The sequence below is a fragment of the Bombus vancouverensis genome, unplaced genomic scaffold, assembly GCF_051014615.1.
Source record: "Bombus vancouverensis nearcticus unplaced genomic scaffold, iyBomVanc1_principal scaffold0028, whole genome shotgun sequence".
Classification (NCBI taxonomy): domain Eukaryota; kingdom Metazoa; phylum Arthropoda; class Insecta; order Hymenoptera; family Apidae; genus Bombus; species Bombus vancouverensis.
Window position 1 is genome coordinate 957,673 of NW_027468919.1, and position 12,541 is coordinate 970,213.

The 12,541-nt window shown below is 37.2% G+C and overlaps 1 protein-coding gene across 2 annotated transcripts in view; it reads left to right on the forward strand.

Annotated features, from left to right (window-relative positions):
* Positions 1-12,541, forward strand: part of LOC117163013 (omega-amidase NIT2-A-like) — a 30,578-nt gene that overhangs the window by 5,145 nt on the left and 12,892 nt on the right. The window contains exons 4-5 of one of the 2 annotated variants that reach the window (XM_076626658.1): positions 218-7,030; positions 10,532-10,798. In XM_076626658.1, the coding sequence (XP_076482773.1) occupies positions 218-351 (134 nt within the window). In that variant the 3' untranslated portion in view covers positions 352-7,030; positions 10,532-10,798. The remainder of the gene's footprint in view (positions 1-217; positions 7,031-10,531; positions 10,799-12,541) is intronic. The other variant, XM_076626659.1, reaches the window with a different exon arrangement.

The window sequence follows — 12,541 nt, forward strand, 5'->3', positions numbered from 1 at the left end:
TATCTTTCTTAAATATATTCTATATAAAATTAATATAATCTGTAACTCTGTATAAAAAGAAGCTTAATTTAAAAAACCAGTATATTTGCTGAAAATGAAACAAATAAAAGAATTAAAAGCACAATAAGAGGACTGACATATTCAGTAATGATGGAATGTGAACCTACGAAGTTAATTGGTATTCGGTGGCTTCATATTTCCTGCTTCTCTGGGTTAGGTTGCCAAATGCTGATATATCCAGCGGCATTCAATATGACCACTGGACCACTGCACTGGTCATTACTTCAGCGTTCCAGAGCGAATGATAATCAATTATACGTTGCCTGCATATCACCGGCTCGTGTTCCTTAAGCAAGTTACGTCGCATGGGGACATACACAGTTGACCAATCCCTGGGGAAAGATTCTTTACGATTTGGAAACTCAAGAGAATATGGCAGTCACCGATATCGGTAATTTACAGCTTAAAATTAAAAGCGAGAGATCCATGATGTAATTAATTTTTAGTCTCGTTAATTTATCGATTTAGCCATCTTCCTCTGTATTTGTTGAATTTATTAGTAAGCATTACTTATTACTTCGTATGCTTCTTTTTTCTATCAGATCTAAAAGTTGTTGAGGAAGTAAGGGCTCAGATACCTACATTTTCTCAGAGACGTACAGATTTGTACGACACTGTCTGTAAGAAGGAGTAACTCTACACTAAAACAGAAAATGTTTTTTTATAATATTTCTACTACAATATCCTTTTTTTGTGAATTATTACTAATTTCTTATCATTTGTACTAAATGAATGACTCAATTAAGAAAACCAAAACGTTATAAATAATAATCTGTATATCTTGTGTATCAACATGTAATTGGATATTATAATAATATAGGAATGCTATAATAATATAGGATAATAATATAGGAGAATAATAATATAGAAAAAAATACATGCTTTTAAACACCTTTAGTATCGATCACATAAATTGTTATAATTCACAATGATTACGCATACATAAAAGACCCCTTGATAGTAAAATTTACGATCAAATGGCAATTACGTATCGTTTAACAACATTTAATTTATAACACCTTTTAAACATTTAGACAGATTAATACATAACACTTCTTATATATAAACATCAATTCGAAGTTATCAGCTTGGAGAAATTGGTCGATTAATACCTGTAGATTGTCTGTCTCGATGAAAGACTTAAAGAGAGCAAAAACATGATAATGCCGCTAATATAATATTCCTTCTTTCTTGTATCTGTCTGCCTCTCAGGTCGTTTTACTAATTACAATAAGTAATTTCGACTTCTTTGCGCTCTCTTTTAACGCATTCGAGACCGAAAGAAATTCATATCAGTCAGTAGGCAAGGGTATAATATACATATTTTATATATAACTTATGTAGTAATGTATATATCATGTTAATTTCATATTTTTTTCAATATAGTATTATTATATATGTAATATCGTGATGTAATATGTTTACAAAGAGTGGACAATAGAGATGTTAATCAGACAGAAAAAGACGATTGTTGATTAACTTGAACTATTCATACCAAACGTACAGAAGCAGCGCAATCCACACTCTCTCGGCAACGCCACTCGCAAACTCTCTCCGCTCAACTCACACTCGGCTCCTCCGCTCGCACTCTCTGCTTTTCGACTCGCGCTCTGTTTCTCGACTAACACTCTGTTGTCCTTTTCCTAGGCCCATAGCACACGTATTCCGCAGACGCTCGTAGCCAGGGTCACGTAGGTCTTTTCCACGAAACTATGCACTTGAAAAGACCGATGACACATTGATGGGCCCGACGGCGCCTCGGCTCTCGCGACACTGTTCATAGTTCGCCCGATATCTCTTAGGCTTTTCGTCCACGATACTACATTCGGCCATCCTGCAATAACATCTGCCCTCAGATATTGCCTTCTATCTCGCTGTCATCAGATGCGTCATTTTCGGCGTTTAGGACCCAAGGTTTCATAAAATCGAGGTGTGTGCGGGTCCTTCCTTCGGTACTGCTTCGCACGCTTTCTTCTTCTCTTGTAATTTCGCAGGTTCCCTTCTAGCTTACCTATGTTTCGTTCGGTTAGGCTACAGTCAAGGCAGTTGGATACCACGTGTTCGACCTTTTCGCGTAACCCCTTGAACCAGAAGTCCTTTTTGACCATAGCTTCTGTTTTGGTAACCTCGAAATGCCCACGCTCGTGCGCTTGCCTGACTACTTGAGCCCGCATCGCCTTCGATACTACTATTAGCACATCGTCCTTACACGCCTTATACAAAATATTGTTTCTTATTACCTGCCCATCGGCCTGACTGCACGTTGCGGCGTCCAAAATCCTACGGACTTCGATGTCCTTGTTCTGTGCCCTTCTCAACCGTGCAATCAGCCCGTCTTCACTCTCCGTTACATACATAGTGCTCGGCAGGGGGTTCCTACTCAGAGCATTTACATGCTGCATACTTTTCCCGGGCCGATGACACACTTGATACTTAAACTCGCCTAGTAACAAGGCCCATCTAGCCACACGCACACACAAATCTTTCTTTCTAACTACACCTATCGGACTCGCATACTCCGAGTCTGACGATTTGATGACACCCTCGTTTGTCCACGCTTCCATCAAATCATCTTCTTCCTTTCTTTCCGACGGCGCCAGTCTTCGCGGTCTTCGCGCTACCGGCTTGTCGCTTTCCAAAACTACTTTTGCGGTTATTCCGACGTCTCGCTTCTTCTCCGGCCTATACCCCCTAACGATATCTCGAATCGCTTCACGATAATGCGGTTCCTGTACGTGTGTTAGGTCTGTTTCGTCGGTCTGTTCTACCACGTTAACTCTAAACACATCCGACACGTCTTTGTTAGTCTGTTCGTCAAGCCGCAAGAAAGTCACTTCGCCTCGTTTAACCCGTAACTCTACCTGATCCAGAAAATCAGTGCCTAACAACAGGCCGTGCTTCGTCAATATTTTGTTTGAGACAACGTGCAAAGTGATTGGCAGTTTACACCCATCAACCGTCATTACCTTCGTGAATTCACCCCAGGTCTCATTGCCAGCGGAACCAAAACCGTCGAACTTGAGCTTGCATTTACCTAGCGGTGGTGACCCTAACCTCGCATACTCGTCTGATCGAATGAACGTGAGATCACTACCCGTATCCACTAGTACCACAAACCTACATTCATCTATCGCCACTTCCTTCATATACTTCCCCTTTTCGGATCTTGACATTACGCAAGTCTCTTTCGGTCGTGCCGTACACCTCGCTGCAATATGTCCAAATCCGCTGCACTCGAAACACCTAACACCTTCTCCCCTCTCCGGACACTTAACCCTTACATGATCCTCACTACCGCAAATGAAGCATCTTCTTTTCTTCATTGCATCTACAGATTGACAGGGCTTCCCGTTCTTCTGGGTTTTAGCCGGCTTCACAATCGACTTTGCTCTGCGACTCTTCTGCTCTTCGTACATCACTAACCTCTTCCTCAACTCTTTGATTGACGTAGCGCCGTACAATATAGCCTTATTATTCTCGTCGTCTATTATTCCATCTACTATGTATTCCACCTTTGCTTCCTCCTCCATGTCCACATGGCTGGCTATTTCGAGCATGCGGTACATGTAAGCCAAACATGCTTCATCATTCTCCTTTTTTGTTTCTTCAAGTTTCTGATGAACTTGCCTACTGTTGACTTTCCTCGAAAATTCTTTCACTAGCCCCCTCTTCAACTCATGCCAAGTCCTGGCATGACACTCGAAGCTCGCAAATATTTTCGCTGATCCCTTCAGTAGCTTCCTCGCGTAGACTGCCTTCTGCCCATCCGACCACATGCACGTATCAGCGACTTCCTCGAACGACTCGAACCATCGTTCGACATTTTCACCTTTGTCGCCACTAAACGACTCTAATGCATCTTCGACGTCTCTAAAACTCAGTGTCGAACCAACGCATGCCCTTCGACAATATTCATCACGGTCCTGATACACCCTTCGCGTACCTCTCTTGTATCCTCTGGCGTTTTTTCTGTCATCTTCATCCTCACTTTCGTCGTCGCTTTCTTCTTCCGACGATATGTCATTACCATCCATGGTCGCTCGTAGCCGTGCGCGTAATTCTACTTTTCTTCCCGTCGTTTTTAAACCCAAACTAGCGAGGCGCTCCTTCAACTCCTTCGTATTCATTTTCTCAACATCTTCATCTTCGTTACAATCACGCTCAGCTCTCTGTACATTTTCTAAATCTCGTTGACCGGTTAGCTCTTCACCGCCCGTCGATCCCTTACGATACGATTGTCCAGCCCTACACGCCCGATTCAGCCTTGCAGTCAGCACTGACCTCGCACCCGATATAGGGAGGTTCATTCGCGCGAGCTTATTCCTCAGCTCCTCCAGCGTCGAACCCTCTTCACCCGACAATCGTTCGTCCCCGACGTTTGCCATTTTTCACACTACACAAACTTAAACAGTCAACGATATCGTCTTTTACCGCACCGCGTACCGGTAAATTCACAACTAGCTCGAATAGCTCTGTTAAACCGTTTCGTTTTCTGTCTTGTTCAATCCCGGCTGAGCCCCCAAAATTATGTAATATCGTGATGTAATATGTTTACAAAGAGTGGACAATAGAGATGTTAATCAGACAGAAAAAGACGATTGTTGATTAACTTGAACTATTCATACCAAACGTACAGAAAACAGCGCAATCCACACTCTCTCGGCAACGCCACTCGCAAACTCTCTCCGCTCAACTCACACTCGGCTCCTCCGCTCGCACTCTCTGCTTTTCGACTCGCGCTCTGTTTCTCGACTAACACTCTGTTGTCCTTTTCCTAGGCCCACAGCACACGTATTCCGCAGACGCTCGTAGCCAGGGACACGTAGGTCTTTTCCACGAAACTATGCACTTGAAAAGACCGATGACACATTGATGGGCCCGACGGCGCCTCGGCTCTCGCGACACTGTTCATAGTTCGCCCGTTATTTCCCAGGCCTTTCGTCCACGATACTACATATATATATATATATATGACTGTACATAATACATTATAGAATAACATAGTATATAATTTTATATTTTAAAAATATGAGGCATACTATTTAAGATTGTCATCGATTTAAAATCAAAGTATGAAAAGGATACCCTGGAGAGAGTAAAACACAGAATCATTCCAACTAAACATTCAGATCGTACCGACACCTAGGTATCGTCTTACAATTAAATCTCGGTCTCGAATGGATTAAAATGAAATACATACTTGCAGCTTCAACATCTTCAATATCGAGGAGATTCAAACTTTACAAATAAATGTAAATTGCGATGTAAAACAAAGCGATGTAAAAAGGGAAAAAGGAGGAAAGAAGGAACAGGGAAGCAAAGAGAAGAAACGAATTTTTCATTTTCTCGAAACTGGATCAAGTTTCAGGCTGCTCGCCAAAGAGTCTGTAGCTAACGAGACAAGATTAGACAAACCACGCTTTAAAATTGCCACAGAACTATAATAATCCCCGAAATCAATACGATTCGTCGATCCATCGCCTGATTAAAAAATGAGATAGGATGAAGCTCACTAGTCGGCCTTCGAACTTTCAATAGCGCTTACGGCTCGTATACTCTAGTTTGAATGCTACAATGTAAGCCGTGTCAGCTGTAACTAGCGTTCGCGTGATTGTCGCTATCTATTATTCACGCGTTACACGTTCACCAGACAAACGCGTCTACCGGTTGACATTGTTTTCTGTCCTGAGTTTCAAAGCAATTATGTTGCTTCGTGTAATCAAATCTCGCCAAACTAACGATAAGTTCTTGTTTGATCTTACACAGTTATTAAAACTATACAAGTTAAACCAATCTAGCCTAAACAAGTAATGTCGTTATATATTCTTTTTTAAATCTATATATTGTTTAATAAATCGTGGTTAGGATATAGTAGCTGACAAAAATATTCGGACAAATATATTTGTAGAAACATTTTAGGAGTGTATTATGCATAGTGGCACTATTTAATACTGTACTGTGACTATCATGGTCGTGTTGGTATTATTCGAAACTAATCTGAAAATCTGTATGGAATTTGTAAGATATTTAGTACGAGTACTGTGCATTACTGATATGTACACAACCGAGACGAGATAACGAAGGTACTGCTCTCCATCGTTCATCGCTACGCGTTACTAATAGCAACGTATAATGCATATATATCTCGCAATGACCGTAAAAGTACCCAATGGAACCACGTTTAATATTTGATAATAATGTCCCATTACAGTTTCGTCATTTTCAATTAATTAAACACGACCCTCTCTTTAAAAATTAGAAGATAAAATACGTAATACAAATCTACTCGAAATCTTTTAAACCTTACGGACGACTACTTATGGTCTTTAAAAGCAGCAGGGATTAGCAGAATATTAACTGCGGATTTTTTTTGGACCGCAGCATGCAATATGAAATATGGTTACTAAAATGTACACTGAAAATCTCATATCCATAAGATACTCGTGCTTGTAGAACCTTGAAAATGAATTCTTAACCCAAATAGTAATTTTCGAGTTACCGTTTGCGAAGAAATCTTTTTCTTTCTTACGTGTAATAGATTATTTTTAAGTTTTAAATTACATTGGTAACCTTCTATAATTTATTACTCGAAGGTGGTAATTTTTTCTTAAATAGTTTGTTTTTCCTATAATTTATTATAATATATTTTACTACAGAATCCTCAAAAACATGATGTATGTATATATATATCCTGAAATATTATCAGTCTATTGTCAAGTTATAGAACATTATGGAAATTGCCAATTAAAGTCATAAAAAACAAAAAATAAGGAAGTTCGTTAAAATATGTGATTTTCCAATCAAGATATAGAATTTATTCGAGTAATATAGATTACGGTAGAGATGGTGACGGTAACAATGAGTGGACTGATTCTTCGTGCGAAAACAAATTGGAAGCGCAGAGCGATGTATTGTTTCAGCGAATATCGATTTTAAAGCACGGTTTTAAAGTACGTGTGCGTTTGACTAGGTGTGTTAATTAATATTGCTGTCTGATTTTCGATATGTAAATACAATATCTACATATCTTTAAACTTATGATAATTGAACTAACAATTTTTTTAAATTTAAATTAAACTTATGATAATTGAACAAACAATTTTTTAAAATTTAAATTAATATTTATCCTTTTAAATGCAACAATTTTTTTTAATAATAACTTCACGCGTAAGTCAGCTGCGCACATATTTGATCGTTCTTTAAAGCTTGAATCTCTGCAAAGAGAAAAAATCTTTCAACTATCCATTTCCTTCCAGATAAATCTCTCTATCTAAAATCCTTATTTCCGTATTTCCTTGAAAAGGTTAAAGTCGTTTTGTATAAAATCCAACGTAGAGAAGAAGGAAGATCCGCAAAAGATTCTTTCAGCTTTCCCTATGTTTGAGCTCGAATCAAAGCAATCCTATTCCCAATAGGGTGACTATGCGTTTAACTTCTCATAGAATCTCTCTGATTCCGTGTGATACCTTCGGTGTTTTTAAAGTATGTAATTGATGTCGTAACGTCGACGCTTTGCAGTGCGAATTCAATTTTGAGTTGCAATTTCCCTGTTTGCGTGGCAAAAGCATAAAATCGATAGCGCACGTTTCGATAAACACGTTTTCTTTGCTGATGGCGCACTGTAAATATAAATATTTGAATAAATATCGCGAATTTCATGTTGCTAAAAGATTTATACTATTTATTCGTAAATAACTGTTGCATATGTTTAAGTTGAAACCACTGCATTAGGTCTTTTTTCTTGTTTAAAATTATTTGTATTGGTAAATTGAATGAAAGTTCTAATATGTAATTTGTTCTTCTTTTATAAATAGTTTACAGAGGATAAAGCGTGGGTAACTCACGACTGTCGCGATCATGACACTATACATACCTATGTATAGCACGTATACTAAGCTAACTAAAATAGCAAGTCAGAAAAATGGAAACTTAGGAAAATCTAAAGGAAGATAAAACGTTCGAGCCTTGCCAGGAATATAAGATGCTAAGTAATCTTCCTAAGTAATCTCCTCCAGCTTTTTCTAGTTTGATCAATAATTATTAGTACATGTTAGGAAAATAAATAGAATTTTTGTTCTCAAGCGAGGTATAATTTAAATTTTGTATGTACACAAAAATGTTAAATATCTGTAATAAACATGGTATAATCAATTTTTTTTACATAAAATTATACTGTATAGGCTATTGTTATTTAAACATTTTAAATTGGATGAAGGAAAAAAATGACGCAAATAAAACGTAGGACATTTTAATTAAAGAGACTAATATAGAGATTTATCTACTTAACTGTGATTAAATCATCTCCACTTAACGCTCTACCTCTTCTATTAATTATGCTTCGTTAAACTATGATTACAGAGGATGGGTTTTTTGATAAAATGACATTCTGACAAATATATATAGATCGATATATATAGATATAGATAGACAAATATATAGATTCTTACAACAGTAGTTATGAATGAACAGTAGTTATTGTATCAATTCCGCTCTTCAGAAGCTTCATTTGTGAAAAGACAATTCGCCAGAATATGGATTCACTGTAGTTATAGCTATAGGATTTCAATCTAGTTGACAGACTTGCTTTACGTAGAGAATATCTGTCTCTTGTTCTACCTTATCGCGATTCTCTCCTCATCTTATACGCTTTGTCGAGCAAAGTAATATTGGCATATATCTCGGCTCTGGTTACAATCATTAGTTTCCGCCTAAACGGTTAGAATCACATAGCTCGCGCTCTACTCTCGTTTATTCAACATTCAGGCCATATGGTCGCATGCGACGAGTTTTATGTTAATCCCGACCGATTACAATACCTTTCTTTCGTTTACAAGGAACGACGAGACTGGCAGTTGCGTGATTTCCAATGCAAAAGCCGCGATATCTGCACGATAACCTAACCTCAACCGATTTTGTTGTACTATTCTTATGTGGACTTCGTTTGTACCACTTTCGTAACAAAAATAGAATACGTAGAACACAGCATTCCGTTATGCGATATTGTCGATTCCTAACATCCGAAAAATCAGAGATAATTTTTTCCCTACAGTTGTACATTTGTGTGAAAAATTACGAACGTAAAGTTGTTTGGTGCATGCACAGTCCTCCCCTATCCTGCATTTGCGTGGACATGCTAGAAAGATTCACTTTTCCACGGTGAAACTGTATGTATTATAATTTCATTTTTACAAAGGTCGAACATCCTACTATGCATAAATTTAATATTAATATAAGCAGGTTTCGTGTTAAGTATTACATCTGACGTATAAGCACACGTGTGTACGAGCCTTGGTTTTAAATGTCTTATAGTAGACACCGAAAAGATTATTCAGTTGGATATCTGACTCAACATCAATATTTTACTAGGAGATAACATGTTAAGAACACGTTGGTGGATGGCATGGGAGATGATGAATGAAGACATAAAATAGTAGTCAGAACGTATTTTGGCGCTTGGGGACAGCAACAGCTGGTGATACTGTCATACACCTCCATTTATAAACTTTCGAAAATCGATGTGACCTTCAAACTTTAGTGTATTCTGTTTCACAGCACAAAATGTTTCCGAAACGTACGTTTATTGTTACAATGAACTTGACTAATGGCTCTGAAATACTATCCTTGAAAAAACAATGGGGGAATTGGAGCAAAAAAAAGAAGGAAATAAACAAAGACCTTGTTGGTTCGTAAAAATAAAATATGCTACAGGAAAAACTTTTTCCAACGGATTGAGATGCGACAAGCTTTAAAAGCTATGACGCGAATCGAGCGTTTGTCTACAAGAGCGCATTTTCGGTGGATATATAGATATACATGTATATGTGACGAAATATACTAAAGCAATATTGACCCTTTGTCGCTGAAAGTATCAAACTACAAAACTTCCTTTCAAATTTTCAGAATAAGGAAATCAGGATCATGATAAATAATTGGAACATAATTAAAAATAATATATCTTCTCTATAAGATAATGAATACATTGGTTCATTTAATTTTTATGGATATTCAAACGCTTCTGTGAAATAAAACGTCAAGATTATAGAGTATAAAATTCATAGCTATGAAATAACTAAAACTCTGATGTATTATTAAAAATATACGTTAGGTTGTATGTAGTGATACATACAAAGATTACATGTACAAACCCATAATTAACACAATGCTACCGCAACCATTCTGCAATCTACCTTGCCCAAAACACTCTTCCAGTCACCTCCAAACTCTTCAATTCTCTCCACCTAACCACCCATAAACCATTCACAAACATGCAATTCTCGACAAAAGAAGAACTCATCGTCAGTTGTCCTTAACATCTCGTTCATTCATTTGGTCCCTATCCCCCTATTTCCTCCCACTGCGATGATCGCACTACATTTTTCCACGTCTCTATTCTATTCTCTGGATGATTTGAATTCTCGAGCAGTCGGGTGACGATTGATCTGTACAATTGATCGATTTCTTTTTACTACAGACGTGCAAGAAATTCCGTGTTGGAGAGCGATGTTGCGAGTTCGAGTGCCTGGATCATCTGAAGAACGTTACCGGAACTGGTATAGTTTTTGTCGTTGATGATAATAATTCCTCCACGACTCAGCAACAAGAGCTACTCTGGGTGATGAGCTTAATGGTGCTGTTGCGGCTATTTTAATTTTTCAACAAGGATCCAAATGGCGCCGTTGACGAAATTCTTTCATTATAAACGTCAACGATCAACATCAGCCATCAGGGAACGAAGAAGGTACGCTGTAACGTGTCTGAGTAATTATACCTCGAGGAGTACATACAGTTATGTAATGAAGATTCGTATATGAGTGTTTGTTTTCTTATTTCTTTTCCCTTTGTTTCATTTGAATGGATTTTTGTACTCAAAGAGCGAGGTAAGATTACGTCAGATACGTTTTTACATATGCTAAAAAAATGGAAAATGATGATGATGAATCAATGACACGTAGAAAATTATAATCTATTGTATTGCTGTTATCTAATGGTGTTGTAGTTGACTGTATGGTGGATGTATCTAATGGTGTTGTAGTTGACTGTATGTTGTTCAATATTGCTATGAAACTCTTCTGATTCATTGTCACTTATACGAAGGATGGAAGTATACGAAATTGATAAAATTATTAATAATATTTTCGAAGAGAAAGTAAACTGTTGGATATATGACAAAATAATTCTATTTTAAATGAGAGACTGGTCAGCGTGGTTATTTTGTTTACAAAATCAAACGAATTTAATGAATGTAATGGTAAGAAAGTAACTATAAGTGGCTGTTAAACTATTTTTATGCTTGAAAAGTAATTCGCAAAGTAATGTAAAGCAGTACTACTGAGTTGTACATGACCTCTTTCAGAATTTGTTTTTAACCTCTTGCTTCATAACTTCCTTAATTATACTCTTCAAACTTATTGACTACTTCGATGTTGTTACGAACAGAAACTGATAAAATATTAATCTTAAATATAGATTGAAATGAAAGCTTGTCACGTAATATATATATATATATATATATATATATATATATATATATGTACTACTTACTCAAACTATGGATCACATAACCTATACAAAAAAAAAAAAAAAAATTATTGTACACTATAGAGCAAGAGGTTAAATCTTTAATCTGTTAAGAATTAAATTTTTTATTGTAACTGCGAAAATTATAAAAGTACCAAGCGAAGCAAGTACGGAATATATGCGGAATATGAATCGCTCAACGAACCAAAGAGCGGCTCAGTGACAAAATTAGTAAAGTAAAGACCACGAATATTACAACATTATATTCTACCACAAAATAATTCTCTATACAAAAAAGGTACACAACGAATCGATTTTTCACAACGATAAGAGTCAACAGAACCAATCAAGACCAGGCGAGACTCTCATAAGACAACGATATCAGAGGGATCAAATCAGCGACTTCAATCTATGTTACAGAGTATAGTTATCAAGAAAAATTGCTCTTTTCATGAAAAGTATGGTAATGATACTCTTATAATACATTGTATATCTGGCAGTCGGATGTGCCCGTGGCCATCGGAAATGTAAAGACGACGCTTTTAGAAAGTGATAGCGCCATCGCGTTTTAAAAACTTTTACTTTTTCATTTACCATTACGAAGATTGTGATGGAAGAACGTAATGGGGTAAAAGACGACAATTCCTTAGTGAAGAATGCTCAAAGAGATTCTATAGGGATCGATGCTCGTTCCGTTGGGTGGTTCATTCGAATTTTGATTGGGATTATCGGGATGGAAGGGTCGAGAGTGTCACGTAAAGTTGGTACTTGGGTGGTAGTAAGAAGGCTGAGTCGTAACCCAACTACTTATTTTCCTTTATAAAATATTCTTTATCTAAAGATGTGTCACCTGCATATCTTGAATGATCTCCAATCTCAGTTGTATTCTCTCCTTGCTCTTCTTGAAATTTCTCATCTTTTTTTTTTTTTTTTTATATTGATCATCAATTTGTGGGTCCTTATT